The 26296-nt window shown below is 42.7% G+C and overlaps 1 protein-coding gene across 1 annotated transcript in view; it reads left to right on the forward strand.

Annotated features, from left to right (window-relative positions):
• Window positions 1-26296, forward strand: part of LOC138285069 (40-kDa huntingtin-associated protein-like) — a 665864-nt gene that overhangs the window by 450831 nt on the left and 188737 nt on the right. The window contains exon 9 of the mRNA XM_069224556.1: window positions 8313-8394. Within this exon, the coding sequence (XP_069080657.1) occupies window positions 8313-8394 (82 nt within the window). The remainder of the gene's footprint in view (window positions 1-8312; window positions 8395-26296) is intronic.

Below are 26296 nucleotides of genomic sequence, written 5' to 3' on the forward strand. Positions count from 1 at the left end.
AAAAGTATTTGTACATATTTTATAAAATGCATAAGACTCCACTGGAGGAGAACTAGGACTGCAGGCAAGTAAATATTTCCTTCTGCTTCGCTGGATTTCTCTGGTGCACCATCAAATCTTCAGCAGCTCAGGGCACACTGACTGTCCTCATGAACAATAGCCATTGCTTGCAACAAAGGTTACACTACAAACTGTGCATATCTAATTGGATAGAATCTTACCTGATTGTCTTCAAAATTGCTTAAAGACCTACTTGTGGTATGAAGCACTGTACAAATGTGTGGGGAACAAACCCCAATATTGTCCGAACCCCTACATAAAATCACCCTGATATTTTACCAAAATAATTTGACTCCACTGTCTTCTGTTGATCTAGCGATTAGTGACTACACTCCTCACCAGGAACTCACAGTTTATCAGAATTAGACATAATAAAATATTGGAAGAATAACGTACTGACTTCTAGAGCAACAAAAGGCAACATGTGAATGTATTACAGAGTAGTCAAAATGTGATACAGAGAAAATTGCATGAAATGCCATAAAGGCCCAATTACAGAAGTACAGATACATGCAAAATTAACCTCTAGTTAGGCAGAGCCTAAGTAAAAATTGTTAAGTGTCAAACTCAAAAAGAGAATTGACAGCATCCCACTAGCCCAGCAATTTGAAGAGTAAAAGAGGAGTATGGCCAGTCCCGTCAAGGCGAATAGTAAAAGAAAGAATCTTCTGCAGGCAACGGAAGCCCAAAAGTTTTATAGACAGATCACACAAGATAGTAATAGATTTTACACATATCACCATGGTATGATCATGGTTAGGGTTGAATTGGCAAATCAGAAACAACAAAGTAATTTTCTAAATCTTTAGCACTAACCAATTTCTTAAGGTAAGTGGAATCTTCCACTTGCTTCCTGTTCAACTGCACTCCAGAGTTGTACTGCTAAAATGAAACAGTTTCTTAAACAGTAGCACAACTGTACAAACGCTTCCAGCAGAAGTCCTTGAAAATGATACTTTGAGCACACAAAATAAAAGCTCCATTCACAGTACATGCTTTCTAACAATATTGTATATTTTCGTCAGTCGCTTGATGTGCTGCGGAAACAAAGGGTGAGGTGGCTTTGCAGCAGGACACTGATTGGGAGGGAGAATGAGCAGAAGCAAGTTGAGTAAAACACCAGAAACTGTATCCGTTTAAAAAATAATGGCATATTAAATGAAAATGTGGCGTAACTATTCATATTGTTCTTTTACACTGCTAAATGACCTAGGTAACTCATTCCAAGTACAACGTCATTAGTTCATCGGTTACAACTCTATGCATTAAAAACACTAATTATGAAGGATAATTTTCACACAATAGTTGCACATTTTGCATTATTTCTATAACACTATTACATTTGTTATAATGCAATATTGAAAAGGTTAAATGTTGTACAAAGAAATATTAGACCAGGGCACATGAGTACATGGAAGCATTATGAAACTCAAATACTGTGGGGAGCTTTACTGAGGATGTTTTGATGTTTCTTAGGCATAACACAAGGTAACGGGGATCTGTGTGCAGGTACTTAAAATGGCTTGGTTTCTTTAATTGGCATCTCATATTTCCGATAGAGACTTCTAACCAGAGATTTCTCCCCTTTCGAATACTTCTACAGGCATCAGACTGGATCCAGAAAATCTTCATCAATACCCCTGCGTGCCGGCTGGAGGCACTTGCGACTCTGTCAATGGCGTTCCACACTGGCTCTGGTGTGCGTTGACCTATATAGGTGTCACCATGCGCACTGACACCAGTTCCTTTCTTTCTGTGCCAACAGACGCACATCTGGAGCTACCATTTGTCTCATTGAGACACTGCTACAAAAAATTCTACTAAAAACAGTATGCAAGGGAAATATGTCAAATCCCAAATCTACATGCCTTAAGCCCTGTGAGATATCAAATCAGATCAAACAAATGTTTGTGACTGATCCACATGTGGTTTATCTGTAGTGCCTGGAAGCAAAGCTCTTCATGATGAAGTGTAAAGATCAGTTTGGTCTAAAAGTTGGTCCCGATCCTGCTTCTGAGTTTGCTCCTGGGCGTCGTCTTCATGTTCTTAGTCCTCAGGCAAAAATAAAAAGTGTAAAAAAGTTGAAGCAGGACTTCTTCCTCTCTCGAGCTCCAGAGAATACAAGAGGGCATCATCCTGCCTCCAGGTTGCGCTTCTGAAGTTGCTCTACTTGGGAGTAGGTTTCAATTCTTGTTCTTTGGCAGCCAGATTTCCAGGACCATCATTAATACCAAAACAAAATCAAAGACTTTCGCTAAGCCATGCTGCAGCGTTTTGGCATGTTACTGTCTCTCTCTCTCTCTGGTGTGCCGGGGTCCCCAAGGACCCAGCAGGCCTACCAACAAGTATTCCGCCGACCCACTGGATGCGCTAAGGGCTCCAGACCAACTTCAGTACCAGTTTCCTCCCTGGTGCCGTGACCCACGCCGGAATGCAATCCACACAAGCCATTGCCGGTGTCATCAATACCAGATGATAACAGCCAACCCATAGTACTGTCCAGTGTTGGGATGGCACCACGCCAACTTCTACTGAAGCTACTCACTGCTTTGTTTGAGCCTCAACCTCTTTACAGCCCTTCTATTTCTGACTCAGTGGCTCTGCCTTCTGGAAGGGGGTTGTGAAACTAGGAATGGGGTATCCCAGCCTTACCTAGAGGACAACTAGTATGAGGACCTCCAAGATGTCTGAGTGCTTCCCCAGATACTGGACTAGCCCCCCCCCCCCTTTCAGGCCTGCCACAGAAGACAGTGCTCGCTTTGCTATGGCTATGCAACAGAGGTTCTTGATGTTCAACTTCCCACTTGGAAAGTTAAAATCAATGTTGTGAAGGAGTTGCAGCCTGACAAGTGTTGCATAGAAATTCAAAACTTAAAAAATGGAAAGAAAGACAAACTCCTCTTTGGCAATGTAAAGACAGCCTTTTACTGTGGCGACAGGGAGATCGACCCTCCTCACACAAGCAGGCGGTTGGTCTCAATTTGCTGTAACATAGACAGCTTCTTATATACAAAATCACACAGTGCTTTATTTCAAAACAGTTAATAATAATTGACTGTCCAGTTATTGATTGAAACAGAAAAACATTTAAACACCTGTGACCCTGTTAACCCTTAAACTCTAAACTGCCTTCTACACATTCTTCATCTGTGGATTTAACAGTGCTTGGCAAACTAACCAGTCTTCATTCTTGAACAAATACATATTTGTGGTAGATACAACTTTAATACCATGTGTGCTTTATGAATGTAACCCTAAGATCTCCATGTAGTCTGAACTGATTAGATTTCCTGCACTCATTGTCTAATCAGGTTACAGTTTATTTTGAGACAAGAAGTACATGCCATTGAGCCTCTGTGCCAAGAGTGGTAAATACCTACATGGTTGCTAAACACAAGTTGGCTTTCAACTGCAAACCTTTCAAGTTACTTATTTCATTATGTCCTCAAATGAACTCTTCACCTTATTCCAGTCAGTATTAGTTTTGAACCTGCAATTTTATTTTACTTCGTACATCTGCATAGCGCTTTCTTCCAATGTCTATTTTTGTATTATATTTTCACATTTATAGTCTACATTTCCTGTAACACCAGTCAGGTTTTGAGCTCCTTCTCCCATTGATTGAGGCTCTTACTTACATACTATTAGATTCGAGGGAAAACCCTGCTCTGTCCCACCGGTGCATCACCAGATTGCCAGGTGGCATCGCCTTGCTACTGATGATACAACTTTCCTCCCGCAGTCCCCCACTCCTGCAACCTTTGTGGTACAGACTTCAGCCAGGAGGGTAAACCCAAATATGTTTCCCACTACTCCCCCTGACACAGAATTGAAGAAGATAGAAACATTTGGTCAGGGAAGTTTTCCTTTACGAGTTTGACCCTTCGCTCAGAAATGGTAGCTGCCTTTTAGGCCACTACTCTCATGCCTTGTTCGTGGTCTAAGGATTGCCCATGGTCTCGGAAGTAGCCCAGGCTATACTTTCCCAGGCCATGCAAGATGGTTGTGTTGAGACTACGATCACCATCCACTGCAGACTGGATATCACTGCTTCTCTCAATAGGGCTATTGGCACCAATGTGGCAGTTCACAGGCACTCCTGGATGCGGTCAACTTGCTGTTCGGGAGACAGTCAGGCCAGTCTCATGGACATGCCATTCTCCCAACTTTTCAGGGGTAAAGCAGACTTGGCCCTGGAGAACATCAAAGATAACAGGGCCACAGCATGCTACCTGGGCCTTTTCTGAACCTCCGCATCACCCAAACCAGCTGTTTCACCCCCTTTATGGCTATGGTAGGGGATACCAATATCACCAATAGCTCCACCACGTGCAACAATCACCCCAGCCTTAGGGCCATGGCCACACTACCCACAGGGGAGGGCCACAGTAATACCACGCAGCCCAGTGTTCTACCCCCACAGCTGCCACTTCCAAAGCTTCTTTAGGGTACCTTTAATCAGCTAACAGCCACTGTATCAGAGGCAGGAACCAACAGTTTCTTCCATGATGAGAGGCAATAACTTCTGCCAAGTTGACTGCAAATTGTTCGCAGAGTTATGCTTTACCATTTCTCGAGACCCCACATCACCTTCCACTATCCGCAGATCGAGCGACAGAAGACCACCTGTCGCTTTTGCAGCAGGAAGTGCAGACTCTTTTGACCAAAAGAGCCATAGCGAGGGTACTGGTACCAGAAGTTTGTTGTGGTTGTTATTCCTGCTAATTCCTGGTGCTGAAAAAGAGCAGGGGCCTCAGTCCCATTTTAAATCCTTGCCCTTTCAATGCCTTACTGCAGAAAGACAGGTTTAAGATGCTTACTCTGGTCCAGGTTTTGTCTACCCTCGACCCTGGAGACTGGATGGGAGCACTGTACCAGCAGGACACTTATTTACACATCCCCATTCTGCAGGCCATAGACGTTACCTGCAGTTCACAGTAGACCACAAGTATTTTTAGTTTTTCTGTGCTCCCTTATAGCCTTACCAGCACCTCTCAGTTATTCATGAAAGTGATGGTGGTGGTAGCAGCACATCTCCGTATGTATAGTGGCTTCAGTCTTCCCCTACCTCATCAACCGATTGTTGCGTGTGGGCTCGCCACAGGTGTGGGTCAGCCACCTCCAGACAATGGTGAACCTTCTGACATCATTGGGGTTCACTAGCAATTTTATAAAGTCGCACTGACTCCTTCACAGGTGCTCCACTTTATTGGAGCCAGTCTGGGCACTGTGCTATGTCACACCTACCCCCAAAAACGAGAGTCCAGGACATTTTGACTATGATCCTGAGGTTGCAACTTCTGTCTTTGATTTCAGTGGCTATAGCTCTGAGGCTGCTGGCCTCCTTCATCCGGCTGGTTAAGCACTTCAGATGGCAAATGCAGGCTCTATAGTTGGATCTGTAGTCCCAGTGGGTAGAGCACCAAGGGGACTCCTTCTGATCCAGTTCAGATTTTGGAGGAGACTGCAAAAGCTTTGCAATGGTGGATGCAGACTGTAATTGGGTCAGTGGCAGACCTCTCTCCTTACCCCACTCAAAGTTCACAGTGGTGAATAATGCGTTGCTTTCTGGTTAGGCAGGAAATCTGGGGAGGTAGAGATCAGAGGCGTCTGGTTTCCAGCAAAGGACTGGCATTTTTTCAGCCTTTTGAGCTGAAAGCCATCTGCTTGGCGTTGAAAGCCATCCCGGCCTCCATCAAAGGGAAGCTGTTGCAGGTGCTCTCGGACAACTCCATTGCCATCTGGTACTGAAACAAGCAGGCCAGCGTGGAAACGTTGACTGTGTGACAAGAGGCTCTAGAGATGGCTAGACCAACTAATTTTTCTGGTAACACACCACCTGGTGGTTCCCTGAACCCCAGAGCGGACAAACTAAGCCAATGACTCATTGCTGATCACAAATTACAGTTACATAAAGAGGTGGCACAGGGTCTTTTCCATGAATAGGTAGAGTCCTGACTCGATCTCTTTGCCACAGATGAGAATATGCAATATCAGCAGTTTTGCACATTAGAATTGGCAAGGCATCTCTTGCTCTGAGACTTTTTCTGTGTAGAGTGGACCTATTCCAACATTACCTCTCCTGCCCCAAGTTCTGAAGAAAATGAGGACTGACTGGGCCATAGTGATTCTAGTGGCTCTGGATTGAGCACAGAGGGCATGGTATCTCAAACTCCTGGGCATGAGCATTAGTCCTGTGATCAGACTGTCTCTTCTGGAGGTTCTCGTATGGCAGCAGAATGGTGAGTTCTACCCACTCCGTGCAAAACTGTCCAAAGTTCTGTTGTTTGTGTTGTACTTTGCTCAGGAAGGCCTTTCCTTGGACACTGGGAAAGGGTACCTGTTGGCTCTTTTGGCCTACCTAAGGTTGCCAGACCAGCCATCATTATTTAAATCACCAAATCTGATGCATTTCCTCAAAGGATTGCAACTTGTTATACTCAAAGGGACTTAAATTTGGTCCTCACATTCCTCATGCGTGCCCCTTTTGTACTCTCCACATTTGTTCTGTCAGGCTCCTTTCCCTCACAACAGTCTTTCTTGACACTATAACATTGGTGCATAGGGTCAGCAAGTTGTAGGCCCTTTCTGTAAGCCCGTCATACACCATGTTCTATCCAAACAAGCTGGTTCCGCAGACTTGAGCCTTCTTCTCTCCGAAGGTAGTGATTCTCTTTAATGTTGATCTGAATACCATCCTTCTGCATTTCTTTCGTCTGCCTCAACCTTCTGAGGAGAAACAGAGACTTCACAGGTTGGATCGGAAAATGGTTCTTAGTTTCTGCATCAGTCATATGAAAGAGCACCTAGTGCATTATCAGCTATTTGTCTGGTTTACGGGAGCAAAGAAAGGCAGGGCTCTACATAAACAGATATTTGTGCGCTGGATCAAATTCTGTATTAAGATCTGCTACACACTGGCCAAAAAGCAGCCTCCTGAGGACCTGTGAGCTCATTCTACCAGGGCCAAGGCTACAACATTCGGGGCATTTCTGTCAGCTCCTCCAGGAAGGGATCAAAGAATGCAGGGACTGTCTGTGCACCTCTGAGTACACCAGTGTGTCAACTGCATTAACATCTTGTTTACTTTCAATTTTCTTGAGCGTCAAAAATATCTAATTTGGAAAATAATTTCTCCATCTGCAGTAGGCCTACACTTATCCGACCTTCCAGGAAAGACGTCAGTAGTGGGTTGTTAGCTATACTCAGGGGAGTATTATATTTGCTTGAGACTTTACACTCTGCTCATTCTCCAAATTGCCGAGTGCATACTTTTTTTTAATCTCTATTTTGATTGTGCATACAACTATCAGTTTGAATAAGACTGGAAAGCTTCTTTATTTGGTAGGTCAACAATGTCTTAAAACACATTTCTATCTATTCTCTTTCAGTTGGCAGTTGTGGATCCTGATTCGAGTGATAGGGCAGTCTGGCAGTCATTCTTGATCTAGTTTAGTTTTCTGTCTTGTCAGTTTTTTGAGAGACTGCATTAGAAATGTTCAAGTATGTAATTTGCAAGAGTTAATATTCATGTAAAGCACACGTTTTTTCAGATGAATAGGAATGCCCTGGAACATTATCTACTGCCCTTCCAACCTCCCTTTTATGATGATTGTGTTATGACACATGTTATGTGCTCCTACGTTTGACATCCTTATGTCTTTTGAAGTGTAGAATATTGATGGAGCTGGTACCACTGACGCACTTGACACCTTACATGGCAGTCAGCACATTACTTCCAGTATTGGTGTGAGAATACGCTGTTGATGCAGTGTGTTTCTTCATGATGGCAGTAGAGATGAGTGCTATGGCAAATAAGTAAGTGGGTTATTGTACGTAGTGTGCAGAGTTAGTTAAGTGCATCTAAAAGAATGTTATAAAGGTAAGTAAAGTGTTCTTCTAGGCCTGTAAACATCAGACAAAGCACAAAGAAGCCATCATAAATATTCGAGTAGAAGATGGTCTACTATTCAACCCCAGTCCTTGAATATTTGGAGAAAGTATATTTGTGGCTAGCAGAGAGAGTATGTACAAAAATGCCTATTCACGTGCAAAGTGGAGGCTGACTAGAATTCTGTCTCCATCTACATGACAGTGTTCCATATTTTCATGTCCCCTGAATCACTCAGAAACAATATGTCTTGACATTAATATCATTCCATATATTTAACTTAATTTTTTATTGAAAATGTCTTTTTTATCAAAAGTATTGGTTTCTGAATTCTGATTGTGCGAATTGTGTATTCCTCTAGCCACCACCTCAGAAACTGTTGCCAGAACATGCACAGACACTGGAGAAGTATGACTGGGAAGCTTTTGATAGCCATAGCCACGGTAAGGCTCTACTTCAGGTCTTATTAGTTGAACACATATCTTGCAAATGTGAATTGGTTCATGTTGCTTGTCCCAGCTGTCACCTAACAGTGGTTAAAGGGAACCACTTTGTGTGCTAAACACCTTAGTTTAATTTAATAATTCTACAAGCTGGTATAATGTAATAATACTACAATTTGATGTATTTGTTTATATCAAAAAATGAGCCATCTAGGTTACTTTTTTTCAATATTTTATTTACTGAGTTTTAGTATATCATCAAAAGCCAATACCATTACATATTCTTTGCAGCAGGCATAGTTTACAGTATAACCTTCATTTAGTACATTTTGAGCAAAAGACATAGGCCCTCATTATGTCTTTGGCAGTCTTTTACCAAGATTACCAAAGCCACGGGCGCTAGAAGACCACCAGTGCTGGCAGTCTTCCGCCCTCCATATTACGGGTACTGCCGGATTTACGCCACACTGTGGGTCAGAAATCCAGCAGTAGTCGTGCTGGCGGGCGGTGGTGCTTTGGTGGTTTTACCACCTGCCCCACCAGAAGGATTCCACCAGCCGTATTATGACCAATAGTACAGCCTGGCGGTGTCCTGGTGGCTGGGTGCTGCCGACGGTGGAAGCGGCCCTTCCTGTTCCCTGCCAGACGACCTTCTCCCTGGAACAGGTAAGGTGATCTTCCGACAGGGGAGAGGGTGGGGGTGTTGTGTGTGTGTGGTGTCTGTGTGTGTGAATGAATTTGTGTATGCGAGGTTGAATGCGTGTGAGTGAATGCGTGTATGAATGTTCAAATGAGTGCATGTCTGCATGTATGTATGCGAGTGAATATGTATGTTGGGATGGGTGTGAGTATGCGTGCCTGAATGTATGTATGTGTAGCTGAGTGCGTGTATGGATGCATGTGAGTGGATGCATGTTTGTATGTGTAGGTGAATGGGTGTATGCGTGGTGCGTGTCTATGTGCATGTATGCAGGGAGGGCGTTGCTGTAACTGTAGGGTGGGGGTTGTGGGGGGGTCTAGTGCTTGCTGCGGGGGGGGGTCTACAGGTGACTGGTAATTAATTCCATGTCACCTGTAGCCTTCCCGCCATGGTTTTCGTGGCGGTGCCACTGCTGCAGAAACCATGGTGGAATGCCTGCTCCTCATACTGCTGGCGGTCTTCTGTGGATCTTTGACTCAGAGATAATCATCTCAGGCCTGGCGGTTCCGACTGCCATGGTGGTATGAGTGGAGTTGTAGCGGGTTGGCAGACGCCAACCCGCCACACTCATAATGTGGCAGTCTTCACTGCCAGCCTGTTGGAGGTGGGACTGCCACATTTACCCTTGCAGTCAAAAGACTGTCAGGGTCACAAAAGGCCCATAGTGTGTCCTTCAGAGTCCGGTGCCGCCAATCCCCCCCTCTTCTGGCCCCTGCAAAGTGGTCAGTGCTACCTGCCTATGAGCTGAACCCCAAATAAACAATATGATTGTCGAATCTAGCTCTCTAAAGGTTGCCCTAGGTTTCCATAGTGGGAGCGCCCCCAAAAAAAGAGGTGGGGCAAAACAATCATTTTCAACAGTGCTATTCTGCCTACAGTGGGAGGGTCTTCCAGAAATCTATACTGGACTTCAGGGCTCGCAGTGCATCCCCTATGTTACCATCTAATAGGTCTTTGCAAGCATAGTAAATCTTAACCCCCAGGTAGGAAATACACCTAGGGGCCCACTGCAGGGAATCCAGATTTTCCAATGGTGCTTGCTCCCCATTCATTGGGAATACCCAGGATTTCTGCCAATTTACCTTTAGTCCTGACATCCATCCAAATGCACCTAACATGGCCAGGCTCCTGGCAGCTCATCTGTAGTATCTTTTAGAAATAAAAACAGGTTGTCAGGATATAAGGCTATCCTATGCCCCAATGCTCTGTCACTCTCAGTCCCTGGTAATGAGCACCCAGGCAAGCATGGGCCGCCAGCGGCTCCATCGCCAGAGCAAAGAGCAGAGGTGACAAAGGACACCCCTGTCGTGCCCCCCTCTCCACCTTATAGCTCTGTGATATCACCCTGTTTGTTCAAACTTGTGCTGTTGGACCCATATATAGTAGCCTCGTCCATGCCAGGAAGTCTGCGTGTGCGCGACATCACTTTGTATAGATATTTCCACTTCAAACTATCAAACGCCTTTTCTATATCGACCGCCATTACTGCTGCCCCTTCATGGGCAGATGCCCCTTGTTCTGGAATCGAGAGCAGGCGTCTAATATTGATGGCTGTGTTAGGCCCCGGGATGAACCCAGCCTGATCCAGGTGTATACGCCAAGGCATGTGATGGAGCAAGCGTGTGGCCAGTATTTTACTGAGAATTCTATAAACAACATTGAGCATTGATAAAGGCTGATAGGCCCTGTAGTCACTGGGGGGTTTTCCGGGGTTCAAAGGTGTCACCACTAGTGCTTCTTGGATAGTATATGGTTGATATCCTACTGTCCAAGCCTCGTTAAACAGGGCCTCGAGCCATGGGCTGCATAGATCATGTACCATTCTGCAGGGAACCCATCTGTCCCTCTGGTCTTCCCCCGGCCATGCCCTTTATTGCCACTTTAATTTCTTGTTATCGTCCCCAAGTTCCTCTGCCTCCTAACAAGAAAGGCATGGTAGGTCTAAAGGTTCTAAATATTCCCTCACCGCTGTTGCCTGAGGGGTGCATGCACTTTGATACAGTTGTGTATAATATTGTAGGAAACAATCATTAATCTTTTTCTGCCTAAATTCTCTCCCACCCCCATCTGTTTCTACTTCTACAATTGGAGTCCCTCTCTTAGTGGGGTTGGCCAACCAAGCCAGCAAGGTGCCTGCCTGGTCTCTCTCCACATGAGTGCGTGCCATATACCCCCTGTAATCAAAGCAGCAAAGTCTCTCTACCTCAGTTGCTACCTTTTCCCTCTTATCCAACAGTGGTTGTTATTGATCTGGACTCTCCTGTCCCTGCCATTCAAGCTGGTGCAACTCGTCCTCAGCATTTTCCTCATAACCCCCTCACAACCATACCCTTCACCAGCCACTGGCTCCTCAGCGTTACCTTGAATGCTTCCACTCTGCGTGTTTGCTCGTCGCAGTCCCTTCATTCGTTTCAGAATATTGGTCTTTGTTCTGTTCTAGTTCTTCTCTAAAGACCTGGTCTTCTAACATTTCATATTTTAGCCTCCACGTGGGTATCCTAGGTCTAGTGCAGTGCCAATCACAACTCATGAGGATCGGATTATGGTCCGAAATCAAATATTCTGTGTTAGTTACTCTGCTATGGACATCCGGGGAACATAAGGACGGTATCCAGCCATGCATGTAGGCTGTATATACTGAAAACGTAGGAATAGTCCCTTGTGTGGGGATGTGTCATTTTCCAAGTGTCTATTAAGCCCCACTCCCACTGCCAATTTAGGAAAGTCTGGGCCAATCTCAGTGCCGGAGACTCTTTTACCGAGGAATGCAATCTATCCATCCCTACATCCGCCACACAATTAAAGCCCCCCGACCAGTGAGGACTGTGTCATGTAGTGCGCCAAGGTACCTGATAAGTTAGTAATAAAGAGAGCATAAATGTTGATAAGGGTCAAGTCCCTGCCCTCTAACTGCCCACTCACCACTACATATCTCCCCTCTGGATCTATTGTGTGCGCCACGTGCTGGAAGGGAGCCCCCACTCTTACCCAGATGAGGACCCCCCCTCCCAAATGCAGAGTAGGTTGTATAATATACCTGGCCTTGCCATCTGCATTGCAGCGCTATCCCCTCCTGGGCAGTGAGATGAGTCTCCTGGAGAAACGCTATATGTATGCCTCTCCTGTTCAAATATGAGAATACTTTATATTTCTTTGACATGGTGTTCATACCTCTGATATTCCAGGAAATTATCTTATACCTTATTTGCGGTTCCATGTGGTGTGCTGATAGTGTAGGTCCCCATCTTTGTGCTGTTCAACATTGGTGTTAATTTATATACAAAGAGCTTGTCTTTTGGACAGATAAAACTGCTTTCTGGGCTGATCACTCAGGTCAGTCTGTGTTTATCAAACAAACGTAAACACGTTAACGTGAGAACGGTAGTTAACTTGGTCAAAAAAGTTGAAAAAGAAAATATTTGCAATATTATTCTCGGTTGATAGAGCGATATCTTTCAACTTGAGGGGCATGTCTTTTCTGTCTTCGTTCTTATGGTATGCTCAGTTTTGCAAGAACTAAAGAGCATTCACAATTTTCAATGCTGAAAATGTAGGCAGCAAAGAGGGTTGCATTGCCATGTATGGGGCTGGGATGCAGAATTACGCAAACACTACATTTTCACAAATGGAGGAAAATAGATTTTTTACCAGCGGCTTGATCTACCACAACCGGTTTCAACTTTTTATGTGCATCAGGTGATTATGATTGCAGACAAGACAAAATGTGCTGTATTGTTACATATATTAATTTGGTCCAATCAGTTGTGCAAACCAGATCTATTTTGATTGACATCTTGGCAATGGATTCCTTTAGTGTTCCTTGGTTCACGTGTATCTGGGAAATACTAACTGTGACTACATTTCAGCCATTCCAAAAGGATGCTTATACCATATAATATGCAAATTTCCATTTAGTTTCAATCTGATCTTCAGGAATGGGAGATGAATGAATTAAGCTAGCCATCTGTGTAGGCCCATTACACACGTCTGCGGATGGAGCAGCAATTAGATTGGGTGAATAATCATCTGAAGCGAAACTTGTAGGAGCTCTTTAGATCTGTTCACCTGTCAGAAATGATAAGCTTCCCTAAAGCAATATTGGCCGAGAGTTTCTCTACCTTTGCTCCATGATGGCATTTCTTGCCAGTTCTGTGTGCACCTTTTATTTCTAAATATTTTGAAGCTCCTAGAAAAAGGTATTTAAAACTGCTGCTTTTATCAGAGAGCCATTGTAACGGTTTTGCTGTTATTCAGTTTATTTTATCAGCCCTTGTTATTCAGTTTATTTTATCAGCCCTCAAGATAATGTTTAACTGCGAAGAATGAAAATTCTGGTCTGAAGGCCCTTAAACTGTAGAATTTGATGTCCTTTTTTTAAATTTATTGAAATATATATTTAAACTGTGATTTCATTGTGAGGATGTTAAATAATTATTTAAGTAATTGGGGTCTGCTTATATTTAAAAAACAGAAAAACAGAAAAGTATGGGTCAAAATTTACGCCACTGCTTCAGGGTGCTTTTCCCTTTTTTTTGGAGTTCACAAACTTTCCCAGAGGTATGCCTGTAAAGCTGCAGCAATCACAGGTTTCCAGGTGTACTTTGGGAGTGGCTTGTGGTGTTTTGGAAATCCCCTTACCACAGCTGAATTCTTAATTTAAGAGGGGCCCACACAGGAGCAATGAAGCTCTGTGTGTAAATCAACAGATTTTTTTCTCCACATAAACATTTTTTCCTGTTGAGAAATCCCTTTCCTTACACCCCCACCAAGTGTGTGCGTATAAAACTACTGTGTACCAGTGGTGGGCTCCCTGGATAACAGTAAATGAGACTGCCCCAGAGGATAGGGTCCCCGGATCCTTTAAAGGCTCAGGAACAGAGACCCCCCCTCCCTATAAACTTTTTTTCAGTCCCAGGGGGTAGATTCCCCAGAACCTACAATGGCTCAGGGAGGGGGTGGGGGCGCTGTCCCCTCCCTTTTTTCATTGAATACAGCCTCGGGGATGCAGTCCCCGGGGCGTAAAAAGGCTCGGGGAGGGGGACCTCATATGCCCTCCTCTTAACACATTGGGCACCAAGGATGGGATCCTTGGTGCTGCAGTTGGCCCAGAAGGGAGGGCAACTTGCCTCCCCCCCTTACTTAAGTTAGCCGACCCTGGTAAATGGCATCCCGGTGCCCAAAACGGGCTTAGGGAAGGAGGTCTGTAGGATGCAAGAGAGGTTATGGGCCACGCAGGACCCTTCTTAAAAAAGTTGCTATTTAAGTTGCCAAGGTTGTTGAAGAATCTGAATATTCTATGAAAGAAATGGAAAGGAAAGATGCTAGAGTCCCTGGGGAGGTATCTTTGGTGGAAACTGAAGTTGCAGCGACATCCAAAGGGTCATTCAGAAGTGCTTCTAAACCAACTAGTGGACAAGCTAGTGAGGTTAAAACTTTTAGTAAAAATTGCAACAGGTGTGGCAGTAATTATCATTCATCTGATGCTAAAAACTGTTATGCCATTGGGAAGGAGTGTAGGAAGTGGAGGCATAAAGGCCACTTGGTTAGGATATGCAAAGATAAGGATCATAGCAAAGGAAAAGTAGCAATGGTGATGGAGGAAATGTCTGGAACGTTGGTCGATTCTTTTACTGAAAACATCCTGTGTGTAGTTGATGTTTGCAAAACTCATGAATCTATGGGCAAATCTCTGTCATTAATAACAGAGTGGTGGAACTAATGGTAGATTCCGGTTCATTATATACCATCATACCAAAGAAAATGTTGTTACAGGAATGGCCATCTTTGCGTTTATTACCTAAAGACATTAACCCAGGTGGGAACCAGGGCAAACAAACTGATATAATAGGTTACATGCACACAGACATAAAATTCAAAGATAGAAGCACGAGGGGCAAAATGTATGTGGCTGAATCTGGGCCTCCTATTTTGGGTTTGTATCACCAGTATGATCTTCACATTATATTAAATCCACAACCCCCTACCCAGGTAATGGTGATTGAAGATACATCACTGGAAGAGATTTTGCAAGGGGCAAAGAAGGTGCTCAGAAAAGAAATGGGTGAATTGAAAGATTTATGTCCATAAGATAAAGTTGGAGCAAGAAGCTATTCCTGTTCAACATAAACTTAGGAGGGTGCCTGTTCTGGTTAGAGAAGAACTAAAGAATTTGCTGAATGAAACGCTCAAAAGTGGGGTGATAGAACCAGTCAAAGCATCTGAGTGGATATCTCCTGTCGTTATTACCAAAAAAACAGAGGATGGCAAATTAAGATCCTGTGTTGATTTGAGAAGATTAAATCATAACATTGTGTCAGATAGCTTTCCGTTGCCAATTATTAATGGATTTATTGTGTTACTCAAAGGAGAAAGGTTCTTTTCAAAGCTAGATCTTAAAATGCCTATCACCAGATATGGTTACAAAGTAGTTGGAAGCCCTTAATAGCATTCATGACCATCAAGGGCAATTATGTATTCACCAGAATGCCTTTCTGAGTGTCTTCCAAAGGATGATGAGTGAATTTTTTAATGGTTTGGACAATGTTATCTACTTCCAGGATGACATTCTGGTTTTTGGAGATACTGTTGAGAATCACAGTGTCAACTTGAAGTTGATGTTGGACCGTATCTCTGATTCAGAGTTAGCTTGAGACAAGAAAAATGCCAGTTCTTAGTGGAAGAGATTGAATATCTTGCTCGTACTCTAACTGCAGATGGGGTCAAACCAAAAAAGATTTGTTATCTGCAATCGAATCTGCTCCACTGCCATCAGGCAAAGAGCAGTTGCGCTCTTTCTTGGGGTTAATATTGTATTACTTTAAATTTGTAAACATGTTTTCCAGTAAGGCAGAAAATTTGAAAGTTCTCTTGTGTAAAGGTGTGAATTTTGAGTAGTGACTAGAACAGCAAAAATGTTTTGAACAAATCAAGGATGAAGTGTGCAATGCTAACATATTAGTGCCATTTGACAATAAGAGAAAAACAATCATTACAGTAGATGCAAGTGCCACAGACATAGGGGCTTTGTTGTCTGCAAGGCATGGTGTTGTAGACAGTCTTTGACAACTGCTGAGAGATACTATGCTGTCAGAGAGAGAGACACACACACACACACCATGGCAGCAATGTGGGGTGTAGAGTATTTCCAGATATATCTGTGGGGATTCCATATCATTCTAAGAACCGATCACAACCTACTCCAAAAACTTCTGTCAACATGGAGAACTGGCAGAGCTTCAGCGAGATTAGCTAGATTAGCTTCACGCCTTCAAGAGTGCAACTACAGTGTTGATTTTATCCTTGGTTGGAGAAATGTTCATGCTGATCGTCTTTCACTGTTACCTTTGGACTGGGAATGTGTAATTAGAAAATGAGTAGTTTGGAGTGAATGTGAAGGAGCTGAAGCAAGTATAAGTGAGTTTGTGCATTGGAGTAAAGGAGTAGTGAGTGAAGTTGAGTGGTCTACTGCCATGGAAAATGACAATGTATTCATAAGTGTAATTGAGTTAATAAAGAAAGGGGGGAGAAGGAAGCGTACCCTGCCTAGCATTGTGCGGTCCTATGGGAAAGTCTTAGAGGAACTTTCTGAACTTGATGGGAAAATAATCACGCATGGTGATAAAATAGTTCCACCTTGTGAGATGCGCAAAATACTTTTTGACATTCCACACAAGGGACATTTAGAACAGACTATTACAAAAAAAATAATTGAGGATGCGATTTTGGTGGCTGGCTATGGTCCATGATATAGTCAAGTGGGCGGAACGTTGTTCAACATGTAAACAATGTGGGAAGAGGTTAAACATTGGAATACAATCTGATTTTGGCAGTATTTGTGATCCAGAAAGTGCTTGGCATCACATGTGTATGGATTTCATTGAACCCATGTCAACTTTAGGTCAAGGAAGAAGTTTTGCAGTAGTAATGGTGGATGTCCATTCTAAATGGTTGGTGGTGACATTTTTGTCTGAGATCACTACTACCACAATTACAAAAACTGGGTGAGGTCTTTCGTTAAGAGGGATTTCTGGTTGTACTAATTACCGACAATGGGACACCGCTGACATCTGCAGAAATTAAATATTTTTTTATGGCATGTGGCATGAGACATTCACATGCTGCTCTCTACAGTCCTCGTGCGAATGGAATTGTGAAAAGGGCGAATTGCATGATTAAAGTGTCCTACAAATAGCTGAAGTTAATAGATTAAATGCATAAGTCATGATTTCAGATTTAGTGTAGGCATATCGGATGACAGAAAACATTACTGGTAGAATACTTTTTTTTGGTTGTTGAGGGATTGGAAAACCTATTTCCAAACTCAGTCCCACTAGAATTCGAAATCTGATTGTAGTTAAGGTTGTTGGGCATTACTGTCTTCAAACAGAGCATGGCACGCATACAATTGTGCCAGGTGATTGGGTCAGAGTTAAATCTGGATGCAGGGGTAAAGGGTTGATACATTTCAGGGCTATTTAAAGTGAAAGAGGTAGTCAGATGGCATGTAGTTTTGACAAATTTTGAGCATTGGAATTTGAGAAGGGTGGTCAAATAGGATACTCAAGAGTGTAGGAATGAGTATGATAATAGTGATGGGTGTGAAGGGTATAGTGGTTACATGTTAATGAGAGATGAAGCAATGTTGGAACCTAGTAACATCAGCGCACAACCTTGTAACATCAGTGTACACATGCCAAGCTTCTTTGAACGTGGTGAGGGTAATAGACATGGAAATTATTCCAGTGCCAGTATTAGAGCAAGGATTGGGATCAGTAGGATTCCGTGACCAAGATGAACCTCTAGGCCACCCATGCATTTACAAGGTTATGTTCAATGATGTGTCATTGATTTTGTACAGTATAGATCTACTTGAATACTGTTTCGTTATAACTTGAGAGTGCGGATGGGATCACCCACCAGTTCTTCCATTATTATGCAATGTTTATACCTTATTTTACTCCATAATTAGAGAGGTATATCATTTTAGTTTTTTTTCCATTACTATGCAATATTTATACCTTATTTAACTCTATAATTAGAGAAGTACATAATTTTAGTTTCCACAGTATTTCCTGTGTTCTTATTTCCCCTTTTCAGTTCACTTTTTGTTGTTAAAGTTATTCTTCGGTAGTAGAAGAGGGTGTCTCATAATGCATGAACATGCTTTTGCAGCCTTGTTGTGGCTTACAAGAATTCTATTGATTTGAGGCTCTGTTAAGGAATGCTCCTTAGTGGAGTTCTATTTACTGACATTTGCCTGCTGACTGGTTTAAGGGGGCACCATGTTGGAGAGTGCTGGCATTTTCAATGAAAGCTATAACCTTCTACTCAGAGTACAGAATTATCACCACAAGGCCCCCCCTCATGCCCCCTCCCCAGATATAGAAATTAAAAATGTCAATCCCCTACCCCCTTGCGAAATCCGGTAGGAGTCTCGTGGGATCGTGGCAAAACCTGCCATTTTCTTTTCCATTTCCTAGATTTTCCCTGACTGAGTCCCTCTGAGTCCACCTCCAGAAGGATTAGGGGGCAGGGTATCCCTACTCTGCCCCATTATTTTTGTTTTTTGATTAGAAAACCTCAGGACAGAGGGCTAATTCTCTAAGCCCTGTAATGGCTGCCAGCAACATTTTTCTCATGTTGCTGGCTGCCAGTCAGATCGCTCATTCCCGCAGGAGTGTAACTCTGGAAGAAAATTGGTCCAAGGCAACAAAAATCTCCCTAGGCCAATCAGAACGCTCTCTGTTTTAAAATTAGGTTTGCAGGACTCTTGTGAGAGTCCCTCGAAACCATCCGTCCAGATATCTAATTATTTTTTTACCTTAATTTCTCAAAACCTACTGAGTGGATTTACACCAAGTTTCCTGCCAAGTTGGTGTGAGTCTCTTCATTAGTTTTGTGGTAGCACTGTCTATTGGAAATGCATAGGGATTTAGCATTTTAGGGAATCCCTTTTTTCTCAGACCCTCATGACGTATCACCCCGAAAAGTTTCCATGCACAAACTAGTCAAAAAGTAGCACTTTTTAAAAGTTTCACAGATAATTGTCAAACAGTGCCAAAGGTGTTAGCAAATCAAAAAAGAAATGTTCTATTGAAATGCTCACCTAACCATACGTACCCAGTGCGACTGCCACTAGGCTTTATGAAAGGTTGTTGTTTTGATATATTGATAGATACATAGCTATATGTGTAAACTCAGAGATGATCAAATAAGCCTTTTGAATAAAGGTCTCTTTTGTTATCTGGATGGTTCCCTGGATGAAGCAAATGTAAAGATAGATCTTTACAAAGTTACTAGAAAATTTAAATTGAAGAAACATTTAAAAACGCACGTTAGAGCTGAAACCTGGAGGGAAAAATTGAAATATCTATTCTGAACATTTGTGGGATTCCATGTTTAGGAGCCCTTATGACACTAGAGGAATGCAAAGAGAGTTCTGATGAATTAACAGATTTGTAGCTATGCCAAAAAGTGTAATAATCACACACATAAGCAGAGCAAGTGGGTTCAAAGGAAAATTGAAATTTTGTCTACAATTTCCCCTAAGAAACAAGATAGATTTTTTCCTGAAAGTGGTTATCAAAGCTCTTAGAAGAAAAATAACCAGTTTCAGGAAAGTGAAACAGTCGAATTTAACATCAAAAGAATGGAAGGCTTTGAATGAATTACATGGTGATTATAGTATAGTCTTCAAGGCATCTGATAAGCATGGAAACAGAGTGATAATCTTCTTACATTCGGGACTCTGCAGACTTTCTATCAAGAATAAATGACAACCCATGGGAAAACAGTTACTGATTGGCTGCTTTTGATGTAGTGGCAGTAGAAACATCAGTCCAGTATGAGGATGGGACTAATGGCGGCTAAGCATTTTATAAGGACCAGATCAATTAGCCTACTGTAACACACAGATGCTAGAATTTTGTCTAAAAAACAATGTTTTCACCTTTGATGGAACCCACTATTTCCAGAAGTAGGGCACATATGCCAACCTACTGAAGAGATTTTGGGGGGAAGAAATAATGCGGACAGAGAAAAATGAAACAGCAATGAAACAAATCAAAACGTGGGTCAGATTCATAGACAACTTGTTTTTGATCTAGTAAGGCAGTATAGACTTCTTGGAGACATTTATTGTGATGTTAAACCACAATAACTACAATTTAAGATTCAGGCATGGTAGCAGCAGTAAGAAAATTGACTACCTGGATATACAGATATACATTGAACAGGAGAAACGTACACCAAAATACATAAAAAAAAATCTTGGCTGGCAATTCCACCTCCATGGAAACAGCGGGCATCCGAAAGATCTGACATGGCGCATTCCCTATGGGGAGTTACTGTGGTTAAGACAAAGGTTAATTGAAAGGAAAGCAGGGAAAATGATATCACAGTTCAAGGAGACTGGAATATCCTCTGAGATGTCTTACAAAGGTCAATAAAGAGAAGAAGAGAGGAATTATTGAATTGTATACAAAAGAGAATGGAAGAAGACTCAACAATAAAGCTTATAATGGACTTTAGATCAAAAATTGTTTTAAAAAAGATTGGAAAAACTTCTAATGGATACGGATTTAAGAGACAGGTTGACACACTCTCCACTAATTACACATCGTAAAACTTCATTGCTAGCAAAAATGTTGACCGCCACTGATTTACAGCCCAAATGGAAGGAACCATCAATCTGGTTAATCAAACAAAATAAAAATGGATTTCAGAAATGCTCCTTGTGCATTGCATGCAAACATATGGCATAAATATAAATGTTGTTGAACTATCAAATGGGAAAATGAAAACTATCGAAGAACACATAACCTGTGAAACAGACCATGTTGTATATATATTGCAATGCACTTGCAAAAATGATACATAGGAAGCACGACAAACAAAGTGAAACTCAGAATCATGCAACACTTTAGAGCTAGAAAAACAAAGATTTCAGCTACCCAATCACACTGTTGAGAGAAATCTGAAGGGAATACAGCGGATCTAAAATACTATGGTGTTCAATAGATTGAGAAATTGTGGAGAGGGAATTAAAGCTAAGAAAGGCAGAATCCAGAATGATTATCCTAATGAGCATAGAGGAACAATGAGGGTCCATAACACAGTTGCGGAATTACATGCATATTTACAATAGAGAATACTTCAGCTAAAGGTACCCCACCAACCAGAATCAGTTTTTGAAGGAACATTTCATCACATCACTTGAAAATAAGGAGAAAAATAACAAATTTGGGTCTCAATAATTAAATCAACCATCCATGAAGTAAAATAAGATGAGCTTGTAAGGAAAGGCATGAGATCCCACATTGATGAGATAGATGACCCTACAGTATAGAGTATATTCAAAGGAGAGACTCTCATAAACATCATTATACGGTCTTGAGGAGTATTAAAAAGAGTACTTTATAGAAATAAATGAATTGAGCAAAGAGTGCAAGCATACAAATAAATAATAATGTAAGGATTATATTCACTTGAATGGAAAATAATATAGAAATAATTGTGTTGTTTGAATGATCAAGCTTTTCATAGGAATTGGAATGCTTTAATACTCTAGTGCAGAAAGTATAAATAATAAGACTCCTCGCTAAGAGAGTAACATCAGTTGGAACAATATGAGTAATGAGACATAGGATATCTTAATGAACTTCAATGGAAAAATGGCATCAACAATGCTCCTTAATAAATGGACTCAGCCAGTGGTCTATTTTTTTTTTATTTGGTGGAAGGAGAACTCACACACTTTAAATGCACTGTCTACACTGGGGGGCACTATGGTCTTGTAGAAGGCAGAGAAGCCGAAACAGGTTGGCCTTCTCTTTTGCACAAAAAAAGAATAATTAATTGGTAATTAAATAATAAATAAACTAAGTTCCTTAAGCTTTACTGTGTAGTGCCAACTGCTTCGATCCCCGGGAAGGCAGGAAGAGAAGCTTGCTGTAAAAATATATGTGTTCGATGGCATGTGTAGCTGCAGATACACATGCTATGCATAGGTCATGCCATCTAGTGTTGAGCTCGGAGTGTTACAAGTTGTTTTTCTTCAAAGCAGTGTTTTCGAGTCACGGGATCGAGTGACTCCTCCTCTTAGGCTCTATTGCGCATGGGCATCGACTCCATCTTAGATTGTTTTCTTTCCCCCATCAGGTTCGGACGTGTTTCTTTTCTCTCCGGTAGTTCGAGTCGAAAAAGTCCTGAAAACTCTCTAGTTCGTCGGAATGGTTTCGATCTCGTATCATCTATCATTGACACTTCGGTACTGGTGGATTCAACTTCTTTACTCACCCTTCGGGGCACCTGCGCCCAATTCGGGCCTGGTGGGGCTAACCAAAGTCTCATCGAAGCCTCATGGACCGGACCCCATTTCGCTTCTGCCCTCGGTGCCACGCCAAGTTCCCATATACAGACCGACATCTCGTCTGTAACCTTTGTCTATCTCCAGACCACTGAGAGGATACTTGTGAGGCCTGCAGATCCTTCCACTCGAAGAAGACTTTACGAGATAGAAGAGCGCAAAGGTTGGAAATGGCATCGAGAAGCACCGAACGTCTCCACATGGAGGAAGAGGAGGTTATGCACACCACAGTCTCCGTTCGAGGGTCCAAGTCAGAGTCCGAGGAGGACAGAACGGTCACGGCAGGACAGCACGTGAGTACGCCTGCCCCTGTCCAATCCAAGCCCAAACACAAGGCCTCAGGACCGCCACTGCCGGAATGCCATGGCTTCACCCGCAAAAAGACTTCCGGTGACCAAGCAACAACTTCGGCACAGAGAAAGGCCACGCCACCGAAGCCTTCGGACTCGAGCCGAAGCACAGGCTCTGAAATAGGCAAACACAGACCCATTGAGTCGAAGCCTCCAAAATCCCTGTCAGAGGCGAGGCCAACATACACTCAAGGCCTTTCGATCCCGAGAAAACCGGCTTCAGAGCTGAAAAGAACCAAATATACAGAGGAGCATGGACTTTCAAAACAACTTAAAGAAAGCCATAGATTTTCAGAAGAACTCAAACAAATGGAGGAATTTGATGAAAGGCAGGCCAGAATTCATATTCATAAACACACTGGCAATATCCTTACTGCACGTCCTCTAAAAACAAAGCGGAAACTAGCCTTTCAAGGACAATTGGAAACTGATCAGCCACCAGCTAAAGTGTGAAGACACAAACAAAAAACTCTGCCTCCTCAATTCTCACCTCATCAGTCTCCTTCTCATTCTCCTCACCTGACTGTCTCTCCACCTACTACCCCTACTGCACAGTCTCCAGTACTCTCTGCAGATTCACACCAAGACAGTGTCGACCCATGGGATCTCTACAATGATCCCATTTCTGATAACAGTCCAGACTGCTATCCTTCAAAACCATTGCCACCAGAAGTTAGCACTTCATACACTCAGGTTCTAGCTAGGGCAGCGTCATACCATAACATAGCCATGCACACCGAACCTCTTGAGGATGATTTTCTCTTCAACACATTATCCTCCACTCACACTGCTTACCAGTCCCTTCCCATGCTTCCAGTCATGTTGAAACATGCACATCAAATTTTTCAAGAACCAGTTAAAGCCAGAGTCATCACTCCTAGAGTGGAAAAGAAATATAAGCCGCCTCCCTCTGATCCAGCATTCATTACCCAACAGCTACCTCCCGATTCTGTAGTTGTCAGTGCGGCAATGAAAAGGGCTAACTCCCAGTCGTCTGGTGATGCACCGCCACCAGACAAAGAAAGCAGAAAATGTTATGCTGCTGGTAAAAGAGTGGCATTGCAAGCAGCTAATCAATGGAGAATAGCCAACTCCCACGCACTACTGGCTAGGTATGATAGGGCCCACTGGGACGAGATGAAAGATATCATCCAGTATCTCCCAAAAGACCAACAAAAGAGAGCACAGCAAATAGTCGAGGAATGGCAGGCTATTACGAATAACCAGACTAGGTCAGCTCTAGACTCAGCAGACACAGCAGCTAGGACAATAAATAATGCTATCACCATTCGGAGACACGCATGGCTTTGTCGTCAGGTTTTAAACCAGAAATCCAGCAGGCTGCCTTATCATGCCATTTAATGAGAAACAGCTTTTTGGCCCTGAGGTTGATACGGCCATCGGAAAATTGAAAAAGGACTCAGACACTGCTAAAGCCATGGGTGCTCTTTATACTACACAGTACAGAGGTCTATTTCGAAAGCCTCAATACAGGGGTGGTTTTAGAGCCCAAACATCTGAAGCATCCACCTCACAATCAAAACCGTTTTACCAGCCTCAGTACCAACGAGGGGGGTTTAGAGGAGCTTACAATGGCCAATTCCCCAGAGGTAGGGGAAAATATCAGCCAACAAAACAAACCTCACACACAAAACAGTGACTTGCTCCACATCTTCCCTCATCACACTTTGCCTGTGGCAGGAAGACTGCAAACATTCCACAAAAATTGGTTACCCATTACAACCGACAACTAGGTATTATCCATTATCCTTAATGGTTACTGCATAGAATTCGCACAAATTCCTCCAGATATACCTTCAAAACTACACAAACTCTCCTCCCAAGCCATAGAGCTTGTACCACAACATCAAATAGGAACAGGGGTTTACTCCCTGTACTTCCTTATTCCCAAAAAAGATGGAACCTTGAGACCAATACTAGATCTCATAACTCTCAATCTTTACATCCTATCAGAACATTTTCACATGGTAACACTACTGGATGTAGTCCCACTGTTACAACAAGATTTTATGGCAACATTAGACCTCAAGGATGTGTATTTTCACATACCCATCCATCCAGCGCACAGAAATCTCAGGTTTGTAATACAAGGAAAACATTACCAGTTCAAAGTGTTACCCTTCGGGATAACAACAGCTCCCAGAGTATTTACAAAATGCCTTGCCGTAGTGGCAGCCTACCTAAGAAGGCAACACATCTATGTCTTCCCATATCTCAACGACTAGCTAATAAAATCCAACGGCCAGACACAGTTTCAAAACCATACACATCATGTAATACAAATCCTACACACTCTAGGGTTCTCAATAAACTACCAAAAATCCCTTTTACAACCAGCACAAATCCAACAGCATTTAGGAGCCACACTAAATACGCAAACAGCACTTGCAAGCCCAAGTCCGCAAAGGATACAATCATTCCACAATATATTGGCACAAATTCAGTCAAACCAACAGTACACAGTCAAATTTGTCATGAAACTGTTGGGCATGATGCCATCATGCATCGCCATTGTCCCAAATACAAGACTAAACATGCGGCCCTTACAACAGTGCCTTGCAAAAAATCACTTCTGTGGTGGAATTCCACAAATTTGAACAAAGGGTGGCCATTTCAAGACCCTGTGCCTCAAACCACACTTATAACAGATGCATCAATGATTGGGTGGGGAGCACACCTCAACAATCACAACATTCAGGGACAATGGGACAACAAACACACAAACTTCACATAAATTACCTAGAATTGCTAGCCGTATTCCTAGCACTCAAAGCCTTTCAACCTCTTCTTGTTCACAAACACGTTATGATCAAAACAGACAACATGACAACAATGTATTACCTAAACAAACAAGGACGGACCCACTCATCGCAACTGTCCCTTCTTGCACAAAAGATTTGGCATTGGGCAATACACAACAACATTCACCCTGTAGAACAATACATTCCAGGGATACACAATCAATTAGCAGATGTTCTCAGCCGAGATCATCAACAAACCCACGAGTAGGAAATTCACCCCCAAGTACTTCAAACATACTTTCATCACTGGGGAACACCGGATATAGACCTATTCGCCACCAGCGAAAACATAAAATGCCAAAACTTTGCATCCAGGTTCCCACACCCTCTATCCAAGGGCAATGCTCTATGGAACAATTGGTCAGGGATATTTGCTTACGCTTTTCCCCCTCTTCTGCTTATTCCATTTCTAGTCAACAAACTGTGCCAAAACAAACTCAAACTCATACATCTACCGCCAACGTGGGCACGTCAACCATGGTACACAACATTGTTAGACCTGTCAGTAGTACCACACATCTAACTGCCCAACAGATCAGATCTATTAACACAAAACAGACAACTGATCAGGCATCCAGATCCAGCAATACTCAATCTAGCGATTTGGCTCCTGAAGTCTTAGAGTTTGGATATCTACATATTCCAACAGAATGTGATGAAGTAA

This window comes from Pleurodeles waltl, chromosome 3_1 (assembly GCF_031143425.1).
Source record: "Pleurodeles waltl isolate 20211129_DDA chromosome 3_1, aPleWal1.hap1.20221129, whole genome shotgun sequence".
Classification (NCBI taxonomy): Eukaryota; Metazoa; Chordata; class Amphibia; order Caudata; family Salamandridae; genus Pleurodeles; species Pleurodeles waltl.